The sequence below is a fragment of the Cnephaeus nilssonii genome, assembly GCF_951640355.1.
Source record: "Cnephaeus nilssonii genome assembly, chromosome: 11".
NCBI lineage: Eukaryota > Metazoa > Chordata > Mammalia > Chiroptera > Vespertilionidae > Cnephaeus > Cnephaeus nilssonii.
The window spans coordinates 84,513,315-84,531,736 of NC_137082.1; the positions used below are offsets into that span (position 1 = coordinate 84,513,315).

The following is an 18,422-nucleotide window of genomic DNA, read 5'->3' on the forward strand; positions in this document are numbered from 1 at the left end:
CGCATGGGTGGCCACTGATTCCCCCAGGGAGATCTGGCCCCTCTCTCCTCATCGGCGACCTCCGGCTCTGCTCCCTCCTGCCCCCCGCACCCACACCACCCTCCCTGAGAGGAGGAAGATCCAGGTGTGAGCCGTTAACATCGCCACCGTCAGCAGACACTTACTGAAGGTGGAAACTCACTGAGCATTGTGAGAGGGGCGTTAGGCTCCTGATCACTCTGGGAAAGCCGCGAGAATCTAACGTGTTTGACAAATGGCAGTTTTCACCACTCCACTGCCCCAGCCTGTGGGGGATGATCAAACCGGAAAGACAGAGCAGGGACCAAAATCTTGGCAAAATTTTGACAGAGCAGGGACCAAAAAAAAGACAGAGCAGGGACCAAAATCTTGCCTGTGCCCAGTGAGGGCGAGTGGTACAGACGGGGTCCTGTGTCGGAACCTTCCCTTTCCTCCCTTCCTGGCCCAGTTCTCCTCTAAGTTGGAGGTCGTTTGGAAAGAGGACATCTCGAGGAGAGGAGGCATGAGTGAGCCTTGCGGGACGTTGGGATCTAAATAGGAAGCGGGGCGCGGCATTCAGGCGATCAAAGGTGGTGGACATGTCCTGCACAGCCCAGTGTGGCTCAGGACAGAAGAGCGTGGGAAGGCTGGGAGAGAGAGGAGGACAGGAAGAACCGGAGGAGTCAGGCTGCCACGTTTGGGCGTAACATCTAACCAAAGGGAAGCGTTAAAGTCTCCATCAAAATGGAGATGGAGAGAGGGAGGGCAGCGCAGCATCTCTGTTCAGGGCAGGTGCTTCGTGTTTGTTTTCTGTGTAGTCCTGACAGCAACCTTATGAAGTACCATCTCCACTTTGCAGATGAGGAATCTGAAGCTCAGAGAGGTTAGGAAAGTTGCTTTGAGTCACCAGCAAGTATGTTGCTGGTCCAGGACTTGAACCCAGGTTCAAAACGTGTTTTCAACACAGACACACAGCATCCGAGCACTCTTGTCTGGCAGGGGAGCGCAGGCTGCCTGGGTAAGACCAGAGCCAGCCCCCCCCCCCCCCACTAAGCAAACCCAGCAGTGTTTCAGCGCACCCCAAGGGCCAGGGCACCAGCGGAGTGGGGCCATCCAAAAGTTTTGTACAGAGTTTGACTTTTGCTATTCTAAAAAAGTCAAAATAGTCCTTGTAGGAAGAAAATACGACCTTTGTTGGACTTGTGTTCGTTTGCTGGGGCTGCTTTAACAAAACCACAGACAGAGGGCCTGAAACCACAGACCTGTTAGACACCTGCTCTCTCTCCGGTCTGGAGGCGGAAGTCCAGGACCAAGGTGTCACCAGGTTAGGTTTCTTCTGAGGGCTGTGAGGGAGAACGTGCTCCGTGCCTCTCTCCGGGCCTCGGTGGGGAGGGGGTTGCTGGCCAGCTTTGGCGCTCCTTGTCTTGTAGGTGCATCACTTCGATCTCTGCCTTCCTCTTCACATGGCATTCTCTACGTGGGCGTGTCTGTGCCCAGATTTCCCCTTTTAATAGACACCAGGCATGCTGAGGTAAGGCCCACCTTGATGACCACCTCTTAACTTTTTATATCTGCAATGACCCTCATTCCAAATAAGGTCACATTCTAAGGTCCTGGGGGTTAAGACTTCAACATAAGAATTTTGTAGGACACGATTCAACCCAAAACAGACATCCTTGCACTTATCTTGTAGTTTGCATAGGTTTGATTTGAATTACGTACAGGAGAGGGGCGCCATGATGGTGTCAGTCCTAAGGACTTCTAAAGCGCGTCGCCTGTCTGTGAACATGCTGAGCAGAGCAGGTGGGGGAACACAGATGATGAAGTCCTGACACCTGATGGGGTGTCCTGGATGAGGCTCCGACAGCTGAGAGCCAGAAAGCATTATGGGACGATGCTCCCTGACATTGAATCCCTCCATCCAACCAGAGGGGCTGCTTAAGGAGCAGTGGTGGGGCTTCCCTGGGGAGACACAGGAGTCAGGCAGCAAAACCTGCAGATCTGAGTGAACACGGCTCGGCGCCTCACCTGGGAGACTGTGTTGGTCTAAGCAGGTCTTTGCTGGCAGCGAACTCCTTCATCATCCGCTGAGAGCCAAAGCAGCCAGCCTCCGCAGGCGTGAGCTGTGTGTCGGCCATAACACAGCCTGAGAAAGCAGGTGCCCTTCCAGCAGTGAAACTTGTTCACATGGACTGTAAGTGAGAAACTGTCTCATGGGGGTAATTCTACGCATAGACACCGATGGTGAGGGCAGAGAAACCAGAGTTGCTGGGTGGAGTCTGGGATCATGCGGGGAGTCGGCCTGGTGTGGGGTCCCTGGCCCACGCAGGAGGAGAGACGTGGTAGAGAGTGAAGGAGGTGGGTGTGAAGGATGCACTTGCCATACTTAAGGCTCCAACACTTGGTTCTGTACACGGAGCAGTGTGGTCCCCAGACCAGCACCGTCACCTGGGAACTCATTAGACATGCACATTCTCTGGCCCCATCCCAGACTCGCTGAATCAGAAACTCTGAGGGTGCGGCTCAGCCATGTGAGGTTTAACAAGCTCCCAGGTGACTGATCTGGGCTTCGGTGTGAGAATTGCTGACGTAGAGCGAAGTAGAGCTGTTCAAAATAAGACTTGGGTTTATTCACAGCTTCATCAACTCATGACCTGGGTCACCATATCTTTTCCTAAGCCTTACTTTACTCCTCTGTCAAATAGGAAGAAAAACACCCACTCTATGTGCTACCAGGTAGATGCCTCAGGGTGGGAGCTTACCGGCTTTGTTCACTGCTGTCCCGGCACCCAGGAAAGGAGCAGAAACGCAGTAGGAGCTCAGTAGATATTGCTAGATTCATAATTGAATGGGGCTACTGTGCAGTGCGCATTGAGGTTCTTTATGTAAAGTGTTGATAGAGTGCTTGGCAGGCACATGGTAAGTGCTTGCAATCCCGGCTGTTATTGATGGTGATGGTGATGGTGATGGTGATGGTGATGGTGATGGTGATGGTGATGGTGATGAAGATGAAAGGATTCCCACTTCCGCAAAAGAGAGACTTGGTTGCAATTCCCTACAGTCTCTCTTTTAGAGGCGGAGACAGAAGCTGAGACCCACAGCTTGTGAATAAATGAGCCGGGAAAGGAGGCAGGCTGTCATTTAGACCACAAAGGGGGACAGAAGGCGGCAGGATGGCATTGGTCACCTCTGGGCCTCGGGCTGGCCAAGTATGGAGCGAGGCGTAGTCCCTAGAGAGTGACCCAGGGTCCCCTGAACAGGGGGCTGCTTCTCCAGCCCGAGCCGTTCCTGCCAGGGCGACCCCCATACTCCCCTGCACTGGGAACAATACTGAACTGTAGTAAGAGCGCGGAACTCAGCTCCGTAAACGTCAGCGATGCTCTTTGCCCCGGGAACCAACATGACAGCTGATCATAGTTTTCATTCTCATGAAAAAAACGCAGTCATGGCCCAGAATACATTCCCTGGGCCCGGCCCCAATCACTCCTGTATGTGGCATATCTTTGATCAACATGGAATTGAATCAAATCAAGCAGCGAGTCGGCAAGCTTCAGTGTCAGCCTTCCACAGAGCGGCCGGGTGGCCTCTCGGACCAGGCCATTCAGACAGCCCTAAGTTATCAAGGAACAAAACCACGGGCACAACAGACTCAAAACTAAGAGAAGACGCTGAACCCTATGCCCATAAATGTTCACTTATTAAATAAGTATCTAGTTATATACAATACATATATATTAAATGATACATAAGTATATACAATGCATATATATTTATTCAATAATATACAAAATAAACATATACTTACATGAAATAATTTTATGAAATTTGACTCAAAAAGAAATAGAACACCAGAATAATACAATAACTATAAGGAAATGAAATCAGTAGTTTAAAATCTTCTCACAATGAAAACCTCAGACCCAATAGCTTTACAGGCAAGCTCAACCAAACTTTTAAATAATAATTCTGATCCTATCAAACTCTTATAGAGAACAGAACCTCACTACCCAAACCAGACAGGCCCTGCCATGCTTCACGTCCAAGAGGGTTCCTAGAACATGTGCCTGCTTTCCCACCCTGAGAACCCTGACCGGATGCCTCCCTCTTCCTTGGCCGGTCGCCTCCTCTGTGGCCTCCTCATTCCTGGAGGGAGCCGAGTTTTCCCCGGAGCTCGGGAAGCCCAGCTCAGCCTCTCGCTGGCACGACCCCCCGCTCCCCCCCCCCCCAAGGCCCTGGGAGGGATTCTAACAACATGTTCACGTGGTCACATATTGTAATATTTGCAAAGTAAGATATATGGGCAGCAATTTGTCAGGAAGTGGTCTATTTCCATCCTGACATGCTCTCCATCATGTCCCCCTCATGCTGGGGGGTGGTGGTGCGGCCGGGCTCTGGGAGGGTCTGACTAAGCAGAAGCAGAGCTAAGGACACATTTAGTTCGGGTTTAATGGGGTATGTTTATATGGTTTGCAGTTACTTCTACATTCAGTAACCAGTTGTCTTGGTGTGGAAGTATCTTCCAGAAATCCTTCTGTGGCCCACCCTACAACCATAGGCCTACAACTAGGACAGTGGTCGGCAAACTCATTGGTCAACAGAGCCAAATATCAACAGTACAATGATTGACATTTGTTTTGAGAGCCAAATTTTTTAAACTTAAACTTCTTCTAATGCCACTTCTTCAAAATAGACTCGCCCAGGCCGTGGTATTTTGTGGAAGAGCCACACTCAAGGGGCCAAAGAGCCGCATATGGCTCGCGAGCCGCAGTTTGCCGACCACGGAACTAGGACATCATGAACAACCTGGTTAATGAAAATTGACTGTGGCCCCAAATCTCACAGCTCATATACAAAAGAATACTTACTAGGGTTTCTCCACACTTGACAATAATCCTACACATTTAAATGACATTACCAATAACTAGTTTTGAAGGGGAGAGAAATGTCTAGAATATCAACTGTACTAAAGTATCATCCATATTACAGGAAAGACTAAGTTATCTTTTCAATTATCTTTCAAATCCTGAATGAGCTTTAAATGTTGTCTCGGAAAATTATTTTACAAAATTGTCACGGAAGTGATGATCAGAGATTATGCAAGGCGTTCACATGTTTGCTACCTGCAGTTTGCCAAGAAGCTAATTAGTGAAAATGTTCTTTTTACAAATCTGGGGATGTTTGTGGTATTTGTCAGCTTTTAAAATATGCTGCAATTTTCTGATTCAAGAATAAACAGCATTTTAATACCTCATAATTTTTTAAGAGCCCCCCCGCCCCAAACCTGGATCTACCCTGGCCCTCTCTCTGCTTCATCTTCACGTGGTGACTGCTCCATCCTCCCTCCCACCCCCAGTGCTGACTGTCCCCCGATTTAAGGATTGACTTTGAGGTTAAACCAGCAAGCTCACTGCCCAGACCAGGCGGTAAGCTCCCTGAGGACAGTCCCTCAACTACACGCACCGTACACCGGGCCAGACCCACGGGAGACCCTTAATGCACCCCTGCCAGCAAAGCCTCTGACGTGGGACATGTTCCGTGGAGCAGAGGACCTGGCATCCTTTCCGCACGTGGGCATCTTCAGAAGCAGGACCTGCTCCCAGGACCTGCAGTTTTTCTAGGAAGAAAACTGTTTCCGCTGAGAGAGGATGTGGTCCCTGGTTGATGATCTGACCTGGGTAGGCTGACTGGTCACCACGGAGAGAAGCCCCTTGTGAAGGTCAGGGTCAGGCAGCTGAGTTGGGACCCTGACAGAAGCCACGTTGGAGAGGGGGCTAGAGTGGGTCTGAGGGCCTCTCCCACCCTCCTCTTTACAACCCTCCTCTGTGCCCTGCAGTCTCTCCTCCTCCCTGCAAGGGGAGGGGGCTCAGTGCTTCTCACCCAGCTGCGCCCCCCCCTCACACACACACACACACACACACACACACGCACACACACTGCAGTCTCTCCTCCTCCCTGCAGGGGGAGGGGGCTCAGTGCTTCTCACCCAGCTGCCCCCCCACACACACACTTCCAATGGCTTTTGTAGCATGCAGCCACCCTGCCCTCTGTCCCAGAAGGCACAGCAAGTCCCTGCCCACGGGGCTCAGAGATAAGTGGGGGAGGAGATGCAGGCTTCCACTCACTCACTCACTCGAAGCCCACTCAGCAGGAGTCATGGGGACATTTGTCTTGGCCAGGGTAGTAGAGGCAGTGAGCTAGAGGTTACATGTCTTTTCTTCCAAGGAAATGTGTTCACCAGGACCTTACTGAGTGTCCTGAGAAAGGCTGGTCCCCAAGAGGCACCTGGGAAAATGGGGTGTGTGGAGAGTGTTGCATCCCAGAGCCCGGGGAGGAGATCCTGAGGCTGTCAGTAATCGTATGGGATGCTGCCCATCTGTCCTGAGGGCATTTGGCCGCACACGTTTAGCTCCCCCATTCGCACCCTTTGGATGTAACCCCTTGGGGAAACACTGTTCTAACTAAAGCAGTGATGGTTAGCTGGACTTCCAGCACCACGACAGGCAGGTCGTCAAATCCAGGGGCAGCGGGCTTTTCGGGCTCCTTCCACCACGGTCCACAGGTGGCTGCCCCCTTCCTACCGAGGCCAGGGGTCTTCCGGCAGCAGGAGCCCCGCACTGACCCGGCCCCTTCCCTTCGCAGGCCCCTGGGGGAGAGGAACGTCTAACGCCCTTGGATAAGCTCCTTTGGGGCCAAGGCCAGCCCCTCCCCCCAGCCATCTGTACACGCAAGCCACCGGAAGGTCTGAAATCTGTCCCCCGGCCCAGCTCCGTGGAGAGAAGCAACACCATGACAACGTCTCTCATTACTTTTCTCAGTTGATTAATTGCATCTCAGTTACCTCCAGCAGAGGTGGTGGAGGAGGCCCCAGAGGCTTCGGAGGAAGGAAGGCTCGGGACACGGAGCAAACACTGAGCAAGGTCCTTGTTAACACGCTTACTTGGAAGAGAAACGTATTGACCTGTTAGCCCACCGCCGCTACTGCGCTGGCTTCCAGGGAAGTTCCTCTCAGTCTTCCGAGCGTGCTCTGTGAGCTGAGCGGGGAGCATGCTTACCCTCTGGGGAGGGCGGGTGTGTGAGCCGCTGGAAGGGAGGGCAGAAATGGGGTGGCTGGAGAGGAACTTTGGGGACTGAACTGTCTGCTGGGGAGACTTGGTGACCTTGGTACTGTCCTTGACCTTCTGTCTCAGCTGCCCCTCCACCCCGAGAGCAGGGGCAGTAGCAGTGCCCACCTTGTGAGCGTGTCATGAGAATCAGGAAAGAACATTGAGTGAACCTGCACATGGTCAGCACCTGGCAAACATACATTATTCTTACACACACCACTCAGAAGGGCTTGGGAGTTAATAGTCTCTCTGTTTTTGAGAGTGGAGGTGGAATGGATGCAATAAAGTGCTGAGTCTGACCTCCAAGCTGACCCTCCTGGCAAGATTAGCTGCCCCAGGGGCCTAGCTACCTTATGTAGCATCAAGATAATGTCAAATAAAAACCACAGCCTCACCCACCTGAGGGAGCCCCTGGATGTCCGAGGGCTGGACTTGAACATGGCGACTCCCTTCGTGCTGTGATTTTGTTGTTAATCCTCACCCGAGGATATTTTTTCCATCGATTTTTTTTTCTTTTTTTTTTAGAGAAAGTGGAATGGAGGGAGGGAGGAGGAGGAGGAGAGAGAGAAGCAACACGTCAATTGGTTGCCCCTTGCACATGCCCCAACCAGAGACGGGGATCCAACCTGCAACCCAGGTACGTGCCCTTGACTGGGAATCGAACCCATGACCCTTCAGTGCTCGGGCAGACATTCCAATCACTGAGCCAAACCAGCCAGGGTTGTCCTGTGATTTTAACAACAAACTTCAAAATAATCTCCCCTTGACTAGCGGTCAATTCCTGAAATTCCACCAGACATATCAATCATTCCTTAGCTTGCGGTTGTTATTCCATTTGCGCACCACGTTTAAAGTGAGCCCCTCCCTGGGCACCGCAGGCAGAGATAGAGCAGCGGGTCCCTGCCTCGGGCCTCCCCTACTACAGAGTGGTGGAGGTGGAGGTGAAGGGGTCCAGGGACACAAAGGCGCTCGCCAGCTAGGCCAGGCAGAGGGGAGGGACCTGCAGTAATCTCCCCAGATTTAAGATGAAAAAACAAATACCTCTCTTACAGGTTGCCATGAGGTCAGCTGAGCTAATGCTGGCAAAGTCTCTTGTGTAGAATGCTCAACAAATTATTAGATTCCTTCCCCACTCTAAGCTGTTCCCAGTTATTTATACCTGGATGTTAATGAGGGGACTGGGAGGAAGGTTTGCCAGGAGGAAGGAGGAAGATGAGAGTGCTGCCCTCATATGAGGATGGGGTTGGGAGGCAGTAAAGGAAGGCTTGGGGCTCAGAGATCAACTTCTCTGATGTTCTCCCCCAAATGGGTCACTCCTTGATTCCCCTGCTCACATGTCGGCTTATATAAAGTCCTTCTGGACCACCCACCCCATCAGTCTCCTTACCCCACCTCATTTTTACCCCAGCACTCTCCACCAGACATATGATACATTTACATGGTCAGCTGTCTGTCCTACTGAAATGGATGCTCCAAGGCTACAGGGAGTTTGTTTTGTTCACTGCCAGGATCAAACCTCAGCCTGCCAATTATTACCGAATTTGGCCTTGGTCAAGCTGTTCGCCTCTCTTTTTTTCACAGGGTCATTTTGATAATTAAATGCACTAATAATAAAGCAGCACTTGGCACAATGCCTGGCGTGCTGTAAGTGCTCGTTAAATGGCAGCTATAGCTATTAGTGGTTCTATTCCAGTAAATGTTTACTTCCTGTGGGTCCGCCATCTGGGGAAGACCTCAGGCTACTCAGGGATTCATCTCATCTTGAACGGAGCTAGAAATAGAGGCCTCCACTAACTGGGAACCGTGAAAGTCCGGCTTGCCTTCCAGAGCAAGTGACGTCAACATCTCTGGGACACTGGTTCTTAAACACGGCCACCCCGTGGGATCACCTGGCGGCGTTTTAAACATTACTGGTGCCTGGCTGTGCCTCCCGAGGTTCTAATGTGAGCAGTGCAGCAGGTGGCCTGAGCATCCGAACTTCCTTAAGTTCGCCAGGTGCTGCTAAGGTGTAGCAGGTCTGAGAGCCGGGGCTCCGGGGCGCCACCAGATTGCCCCTTAAAAGTCAGCGAGACAGATGTCTGCTGACGGCAGTTAATGCGTCCTCCTAAAAGGAGCCATTTGCTCGCAGACCGACCGGCCCATTAAACATTAAACACTGCAGCCCAGCAGGGCCCACCACTAAAGATGGCTGTTGGCTGGGATCAGCTTCCTAGGGCTCGAGTGCCCCACAGAGGAAAGCTGGGAGACAGGCAGCACAGGCAGATAGGGAAACTGAGGCTGGAGCAGCGGAACCCGGCCTTCCCTCCACCCACCTCTCTAATCAACCCAGCAGCTGGGCCTAGCGAGGACGGTGATCCCGGCACTGCTCCGAACACAAAACATGTTGTCATGTGCTTGAACTGTAATGGAATTGCGAGTTCGTGATTGGACCCCAGGAGGATAAGGTCCAAAGGTCGTCTCTGCGACGGTGAGTTCTAGTTGAATTAGAGGACCACCGCATTTCAAGAAAGTGCTTTTTGAAAAGGGGCCAAGTTGGCCCGGCCGGCCTGGCTCAGTAGTTGAGTATCAACTTATGAACCAGAAGGTCAGGGTTCAATTCCCAAAGCACATGCCTGGGTTGCGGGCTTGATCCCCAGTAGGGGGCATGCAGAAGGCAACCGATCAATGATTCTCTCTCATCATTGATGTTATTATCTCTCTCTCCCTCTCCCTTCCTCTCTGAAGTCAATAAAAATTATTTTTAAAAAATATAAAAAGAAGCCCAACTCCATTGCTCTCACTTCCCTGCTGTTTAAAAGTAAGGGGGAGTACCTTATGCTGAGGGATATAAGCCTGTCGCCAAAGGACAAGTACTGTCTGATTCCACTTACAGAGGCACCTGGAGGAATCAAGTTCCTAGAGACAGAGAGTGGCAGGGTGCTCGCCCGGAGCCCGGAGGAAAGGAGTTGTTTCTGTTTTCCGCGATGAAAGGAGTCTGGAGGTGGAGGGTGCTGATGGTTGCACAACAATGTGAATGTACTCAATGCCACTGAATCGCACACTTAAAAATGGTTAAGATGGCCCTAGCCGGTTTGGCTCAGTGGATAGAGCATCGGCCTGTGGACCAAAGGTCCTGGGTTCGATTCTGGTCAAGGGCACGTACCTTGGTTGCAGGCTCCTCCCTGGCTCAGGCCCTGGTGGGGCTCATGCAGGAGGCAACCAATAGATGTGTTTCTCTCACATTGATGTTTCTCTCTGTCTTTCCCTCTCTCTTCCACTCTCCCTAAAAAAATCAATGGAAAAATATACTCAGGTTTGGATTAACAACACAAACAAACAAACAAAAAATGGTTAAGATGGTAAACATTATGTTAGGTGCATTTTACCACATTTAAAAATAAATTACTTCTTAAAAAACAATTCTTTCATAATTTTTTTAAAGCAAAGTGAAAACCTGGGGGCTGCAGGAACTTAGCTGAGCCTTTGGTTGATTTCCATGGAAACCTGGGAAGAGCGGGGTGAGTTTCAGAGCCTGGAATGAGAAGGGAGGCAGCGGAGCAGCATCAGCGTCTAGGGCACCTTGGAAGTTAATGAAAACTCGGGGCAGCTGATTTAAGGTGCTGTTTCCTCGCCCCTGTGTATTTTAGCTGCATAAACAGAATGTACCAGATGACTTACAAATGACGGTGCAGGGCTGTTAAGGTGGCGTGTTCCTTCCCTCAGCCTCAGAGAGCGACTCCCTGCTGCCTATTTTCATGGAAATGAGTTTCACAGAGTGAGTCTGGAGTCAGCAAGAAGAAAGGCTATTTGGCTGCTGCGTTCTTCCTTTTTCGAAGGCTCCTAACGTGTGCCTGATATGGATATGAGCACAAGTAAACATTATACCTTCAGAGGGAGAAGACGGTGGAGAGGGAGGCCAGGTATTTCTGCCTAAACTGGGCCTCTGGGATGCTGGTGTTCTCCTAGATGGTATTTTGATGAGTGTCTGGAACACAACACATCAACCCCTGCTATAGGTCAGGCTGCCTCGGGGTTGCAGAGAGCTGCCTGGCCAGGAGCAAGGCAATCGTGAATCCGGGGGGCAGGGCATTGAAGATCATCGCCTTGTTCGCCGGATGCAATGGAACCTGCAGTTAACCCAGGTCCTTGAGTATTCGCATGCACCCCCAAGTCCGAGCAGCTGTGCTCTGGCATCCACCAGGCGAGTGGGTGTTGGCCTGCCTCCCCACGAGGCTGTCCATTCCGTGACTAGACCTCTCTGCCTGTCTAGGACCCAGTCCCCTGCCTTTGACAGCTCTGGGGGGTGTAGGGGGCTCTTCTGTGAAGGGGAGTAGAGCCCCATATGCAGACAAAGGTGCTACATCCACATGGCCTGGGGCTGAACCCCAGCTCTGTCCCTTACAACCTGTGTGACGGGGGTGGGGGGTGGGGGGGGTGCTTTTCCTCTCTGTGCCTCCGTGTTCTCACTGAAAAATGACTATAATGAGAGAGTCTCTACCTCAGGGGGTTGTTGCAAGGATGCAATGAGTTAATCTATATGAAGCAGTTACAGCAGTTTGAGAAGTTCAATAAATGCTAGCTATTAGAATTATGCCCACTACATAGCTATGTCTCATACCTCTCGCCTGTCCCCAGAGCCTTTGAGAACAAGCTTAACTCCTTGTCCGCACGACAGCCTTGCAAATGTCTAAAGCAGCTCTCCTGGCCCCGCCCATGTCCTCCTGGGTAAAAGTGTCCAGTCCTCACCTCATGGTGTGACATGCCTTTGGCTGCCACGGCACATGCACCAGGCATGCTCCACAAGAATCACAGCAGCCATCCAGCAGCCCCACTCACCCCTAAGGCTGCAAGGGTGACTTCTCCACAGCCCGATTGCTTTCTCACTTGACCCAGTTTCTCTAGATCAGACAGGGGTGCATATATGCATTCCTATCCCCTTCCAAGGAAGCGTGGTGCCAGGGGCATCCCTGAGCCCCTTAATCCCCTGCTTTCCAGAGAGCAGCATCTTTGCTAGCAGCCCCACTGGCAAGCCTCTCTAGGCTGGGAGTGCAGAGCCTGCAACCACCTGGCTGCATGAACGCCCTTCCCACGGTAAGACTGGGCAGGGGCCGTACCACAGCCTGCACGGAAATGCCCATCCTGCCCAATGTCCCTCCTTCCTCCCTCTGCACACTTCATTAACTCCAGTGGTCTTGATCTGGCATCTAGAAGGGTTCAGCAATCTGGAGAAGGGCTGTGCGTAAATTAAACAAGAGTCCAGAGACGAAACATAATTTTGAAAGGCATATTGGGGAGAGTCAGAGAAGACTTAGCTAAAGGAACTAAGTTCTCTTTGTCTCAGGACCCCTTGCTTTTTATTAACACAATTTGTCCTAAGGCAAGGTGGAGATATACACATCAAAGGCCAGAGCTTCCTACACAAATCCATTGTCAGATTGGTGGAGTTACCTCCGGCTGTTCAGGTGTTTGGCCAGGAGGAGGCAATAACATGTAGATAAAGGTACCCTGAGCTGTCTGGCAGCAAGCAATCATTTAATGCATCCTTTTCAGGTTTGAGGAAATGCCTTTAGCCATTCCAGATGATTCAGCCCTGCTGACATGCTGGAATTGGCTTCCAGCACCTCACGCTCCCTTTGTTCTTCCTGGGGTTCTCAGACTGGGAGGGGGCTCATTGAAGATGTACATCAGTGCCCCAGACAGTTTTGCTCAGTGGATGGTCAGCCCACAGACTGAGGGGTCCTGGGTTCGATTCCGGTCAAGAGCACTGGTTGCGGGTTTGAGCGCCAGCCCTGGTCAGGGTTCACGTGGGAGGCAATCAATTGATATGTCTCTTTCACATTGATGTTTCTCTCTTTCTCTCTCTCCCTTCCACGCTTTATAAAAATCAATGGAAAAATGTCCTGGGGTGAGGATTAACAAAAAGAAAGAAAAAGATGTACATTGGTAGCTTTGGGCAGTTTGCACATCTCACAAGCAGTTTCCCTGGCTCTGATGCAGGGGGTCTTTGGGGAGCACTGACGCGAAGCCCCTGTCCCCATTTAAGTTCTCCCATGGCTGTGAGCGGCCAGGAGCTACATTGTCATTAATGGGTGACGTCGGAGGTTTGCAATCCCAGACCCATGAGGTCAGGCTCCAGGCGGTGGAGGCATTGAGAGGGCAAGCCCCACCGAACTGGACCCACCAGGGCTGGCTGGTTGGGGCAGCAGAGGGGTGCCCACCTTCTGGGGTGAGTGTGAGCGAGGCTGGCCTGAATTTCCTGCAGGCATCTGGGACGGAGGAGTCCCGCGCTTCTTCTGTAAAAGGAATGCTCGGAGTTTCACTGACACCTCCCCTCTGAATCTGTTGTGGGTTCCCAGTTACCCTCACTCAGGGCAGCTGCTGCTAGATTATTATTTCAAACACCTTTGAAGCTTTCAGAGTCAAAGCCTCCCGTTGGCTGTACTGGACCCTAAGAGAACAGCTAACGGGGCTGGCTGGAGCAATAGCTGAAGAAACCCCGAAGGCTCCTGACAGGGTCTAGACAGGAAGCCGTGTCTGACTGCCTCCCAGCGGCGCCTCCTGAAGAGCCAGCTTCTCCCCAGAGCACCAGCTTCTTTCCAGAGCACCAGCTGGTCCCAGGAGCACCGAGGGACCAGGGGGCAGAAGGAAGGGGCAGGGCAATTCCAGTCTCCCTCTAGTCTGCTGAGAGGGGCTGTGGAGAATTGCAGTGTTGGCTTCGCGTCTTCTCAGAGCGCGATGTCTCAGAGATCACAGGACAGTGTGTCCTGCGTGGGCCTGCTGCCCCCCCCCCCCCCCCCCCCGCCGCAGCCTGCCCTGGGAGAGCCCCCTGCAGACCAGGTCTGATCACTGAAGACAGGGCCCTCCACGTCCAAATGGAGCTGAAACTATCCTCCCGCAGGAAAGCCATCTAGGGATTTCTGGGAGACAATATCCTTACTGATTTATGAGCCCTTCTGATAAATTTGAGTCTCACCCAGCCAGCATGGTGTCAGTGGTTGAGCGTCGACCTCTGAACCAGGAGATCACGGTTTGATTCCCAGTCAGGGCACGTGCCTGACTGGGATAGGTTGCTTATCCTCTCTGTGCCTCCGTGGTTTGCAGGCTTGATCCCAATGGGGGGCGTGCAGGAAGCAGCCGATCAATGATTCTCTCATCATTGATGTTTCTATTTCTCTCTCCCTATCCCTTCCTCTCTGAAATCAATAAAAATATGTATTTTTAAAAAATGGAGCCTCTATTCCTGGGTATTCTTTAAAGATTTTTTTTTAATTCTAGAAAATTCTGACTTTCACCCTCTCTACTCACCTGAAGCTCCTCTCCCGAATTTAGATCGCCAGGATCGTGTTGTGGACCCCAGCGCCGTCCTGCTCAGACTCCCCACCCAGGAAGGGAGCCACTCTTTGGTTCCCCTCCCCCCCCCCCCCCCCCCCCCCCCCAGGATCCTCTTGCTTCAGAGCCAGGCAGAAGGCACTGCACCTTCCCAGATTCCCCTCTGTCCCCTGGCTTCTGAAACACATCAGGAACCCCCTTTATTTTCACAAGGGGCTTGAGGGACAAGCAACCGTAGGGAAGTAGCTGTAGTAGTTCACAGATATCCAGCAGGTCCTTGGTTTTCATTCAAGGGCAAGAAAGAGCCAGGAGTTAACTTTCTCAACCACTGTCAAGGTCCGGCCCATAATTCTGACCCAGGGGCAGCCTTGCCCCAAAGAACATCTTCCTTTCACTTTCAGAGCAGGTGTTTCCAAAGGATTTCCCCCCCACAACCTCCACCGCCACCCCCCCCCCCCCCCCCCCATGTCCCCACTTCTCCTCAGCCCCAAAGCTGCAGATCCGCAGGTGTTAATTATGTTAATTATAGGGAATTCCACTCCTTAAAAGACTGTTTATTTACATATCAAGGGAAACTTTCCTTAAGTCCCCTCCCCTCTGGGTGATCTCAGCTTTAGTCTTCCTCTGACAGTCTCAGCCTCCAACTCCGACTGGAAAATAAAATCAGAAAATAAATCAGCCTTTATTTACAGCCCGCCCACCCAGAAGTGACCTTCCTTCCGAGGGCCGCTTGGCTTGCCTCTGTAATTTTTAGGATCAAACTTCAGCCCCTGACACACTGCTGTACACACAACATGGGTGAGCCTAAATGCATTGTGCTTAGAGAAGCAATTAGATTCAAAAAGCTTCCTGCTGTGATTCCATTTACATGACATTCTGAACGGGGCAAAACTGGAGTGACAAGAAGGGGATGCAGAATTGTGGGAGAAGACGGAATTGGTGTATTATCTTGATTGTGATGGTGGTTATGTAATTCTATGCTTTTTGTCAACGCTCATGGAACTGTACCCTAAAAAGGGCAAATTTTATTGTATGTAAATTATACCGCAACACACCTGACTTTTTAAAAATGACTTCCATTTGCCAATCCTTTTTGGAACAAGGCAAGGTATCAATGGCTGTCAACTGCTGTGAATTTCCCACCCACCTTTGAACGTGGCAACTGGAACTCTCTGGAAAGTCAAGTATGTCCAAGAAGAGGGTCAGTGGTCCCTGCAAAATGCCTCATTTTAAAAGGGGTTTAGACCACAGGAGACATTCCTTGTTTATCCATTAATTTATTCATTCGCTCATTCAACAGTGTTTATTGAACACTTACTAAGAGGCAATTTGGACATGACTGTGAACCTATACCAGCTGCTTCCTGTGAGGGGCATAGAATCTAGGGGGCTGGAGAGTGGGCAACTTCATAGAAGTAAAGAAACAGTAGCAAACAGGGCCCATGGAGCTCCCGGAGGGGCATCCAATCTCACCCCAGTGAACTGGGAAGCTCCTGAGAGGAAGCCGGCCTGAGTGTGCGTCAGCCAGGTGGGCAGCAGGTGTGAGGACCTCCGTCCGTGGGATGCTCACGGGTAGATGCCCAACGGAGAGAGAAAAAGGGACACATTCAGAACTGTAAGGAGTTCATGTTGGTGAGAGCTTTGAGGCCAGAGAATAGCTTTGCTGTAGTCATTTCCCGTTGGGGGCGGGGGAGTCTCTTTTCCTCCTTGTTCCACCAGTTTGAGGCCCTACCCTGAAAAAAGTTGTGCCACAGAGGAGAGGAAACTGCTGTCCTAATACAGGGCTCTCAAAGGCTTTAAACAATAAATCTTTGCTCAACAAATGAAAAGATTTCAGATTAACTGATCAAAAGCTTCTGGGTACTTAGGCTTCTGAACTTTTCATACATTTTAACGTGGGTCTGTGTTATACTTTCTACATCAGTTAAAAGGCAAATTCAAATGCCAAACGGGATTACAGCAACAACCAAGACCATCCCTAGAACCTCACATTAGAGCCCCTCAATGGGAATCGTCTCACCTTGAATTCCAAATGGGTCTATTTTCTCACTGTAGAGAGATTGTTCAGTTGATCCAAATGGACATTTCCCGGATTTCACTGTTGGGCCAGCTTTCTGAATTATATAGAGAATAACTTCCAAATTGCCTGGCTATGTTTTCTTTTCTGTGCTAAAACACCTAGGCCAATGGTCGGCAAACTCATTAGTCAACAGAGCCAAATATCAAAAGTACAACGATTGAAATTTCTTTTGAGAGCCCAATTTTTTAAACTTCTTCTAACGCCACTTCTTCAAAATAGACTCGCCCAGGCCAAAACCAACTTCTGTGCATGGGCCACGAAGTTTCAATCACACTGTAAGTGCGTGCCCGCACGTGGTATTTTGTGGAAGAGCCACACTCAAGGGCCAAAGAGCTGCATGTGGCTCGCGAGCCGCAGTTTGCCGACCAGGGACCTAGGCCATCACTGTATCTTGTGGGGAGGGATTCCAGCCCAGATCAGAAATCACTGAGCAATGGCTAAAATCAGCTAGGACATCTACCCCCCCCCCCAAAAAAAAAAGACACTGTGTAGAACTCCCAGAATCCTCAGAGCAAAAGCTGTGTCCACTTTGCCATTAGGTCTGCTGTCATATGCCCTTGGCCTGCATCCATTATGAAGCTAGCCTTATCCATTCTCATCAGGGGCTTGGCTCTGGCGTCGTAGCTGCATTTATTCTAACCATTAACCCCAAAGCAACTGGCTTGATTCCAAATGTATGGCTGTGTCTGAGATTCAGCCACTGGGTAAATGAAATTCCAGTGTCTCATCATTATTCTGTTGATGGCGATAATGAACTGGAGTATGGCTCTTACTTATCCATCTTCTTACTAGATGAGGACAGATTTGTTTTGCATACTTGCATCAAGCTGGGGCAGGATATCATTTCTTCTAAAATATTGGTATCCTGAATCCCTTTCTACACAAGAGAACGCCAGGGCCTCCTGAGATTCCCCCCACCAAAGCCTTTGAACCCCACAAAGTAGCCTGAACCCCTACAGTCAGACTTCTGTTCAGTAATGCTACTTCCAGATCAACAGGAAAGGATCAAGGGTGAAGGAATCCTGAAAGGGGTCCTGTCTCCAGGTGAAGAGAAATGAGAAGAGGCATGGGAGGGAGGGAATCTGCATGACGGATGGATGGAACGGGATTTTGTCTTCCAGGGTTATCTGTCAGAAGGCTTGGTAACGAAGTGGTACCGCTCACCACGCCTGCTCCTCTCCCCTAACAACTACACCAAAGCCATCGACATGTGGGCGGCTGGCTGCATCCTGGCCGAGATGCTCACAGGGAGAATGCTCTTTGCAGGTAAGCTGCTAACCACTCACCTTCTTTTTCCTCTGGTGTCGTTCTAGACAAAGGGAACTGGGTGCACAAAACATGCTAGACTTTCTCTTTGAAGTAACCTCTGTGGCTTTTGTGGCACTGCTTGGAGGCACCTTACTGTCATTTCAGGCAAAATGCTAGAGAGACTAAAAGTAATCTTTTAGGACAGAACTTTCACAATCAATCACTTGTATTCCAATACCTTGAGGTTGACCGTTGAAAACACCCACCCTACGTTTCCAGCCCCTTCCTTCTCTCTCCCTGCCACTCCGAGCAGTCGGTCTGGAGTGCTCATTTGGAGAGGGGTCCCCACAAGGAGCTCCCAGAGTGCCTGAACTGACCCTCCATGAGCCCACTGAGGGAGAGGCCCAGGGGACTCCCTGAGAGCAGACCCTGACGCTGGAGGCCCTTTCTGGGCTGGCCTTCCCAGCATTCGCATGTACTTAGTGCCACACGGGGCGTGTGGGGACACACGAAGAGCCCATCCTGAGCCACCAGCTGCTGGCAGACTGGGATCCACGGGAACCGGGGGTGCGGAGAGGCCCTCTGAGCAGCTGGATGAGTCAGGCGGCTCCTTGAGGAAAGCGAGGCTTGGTGAGGATTCACTCGGGTAGAGGCAGTGGAAAGGCTACTCATGCAAAGATGGAAACC

General features: G+C 51.1%; 1 protein-coding gene across 2 annotated transcripts in view; it reads left to right on the top strand.

Moving 5' to 3' along the window:
* Positions 1 to 18,422, top strand: part of MAPK4 (mitogen-activated protein kinase 4) — a gene marked incomplete at its 5' end in the record, with an annotated part of 39,730 nt that overhangs the window by 14,142 nt on the left and 7,166 nt on the right. For both annotated transcript variants that reach the window (XM_079784955.1, XM_079784954.1), the window contains one exon: positions 17,609 to 17,753. In XM_079784955.1, coding sequence (XP_079641081.1) covers positions 17,609 to 17,753 — 145 coding nt within the window. The remainder of the gene's footprint in view (positions 1 to 17,608; positions 17,754 to 18,422) is intronic.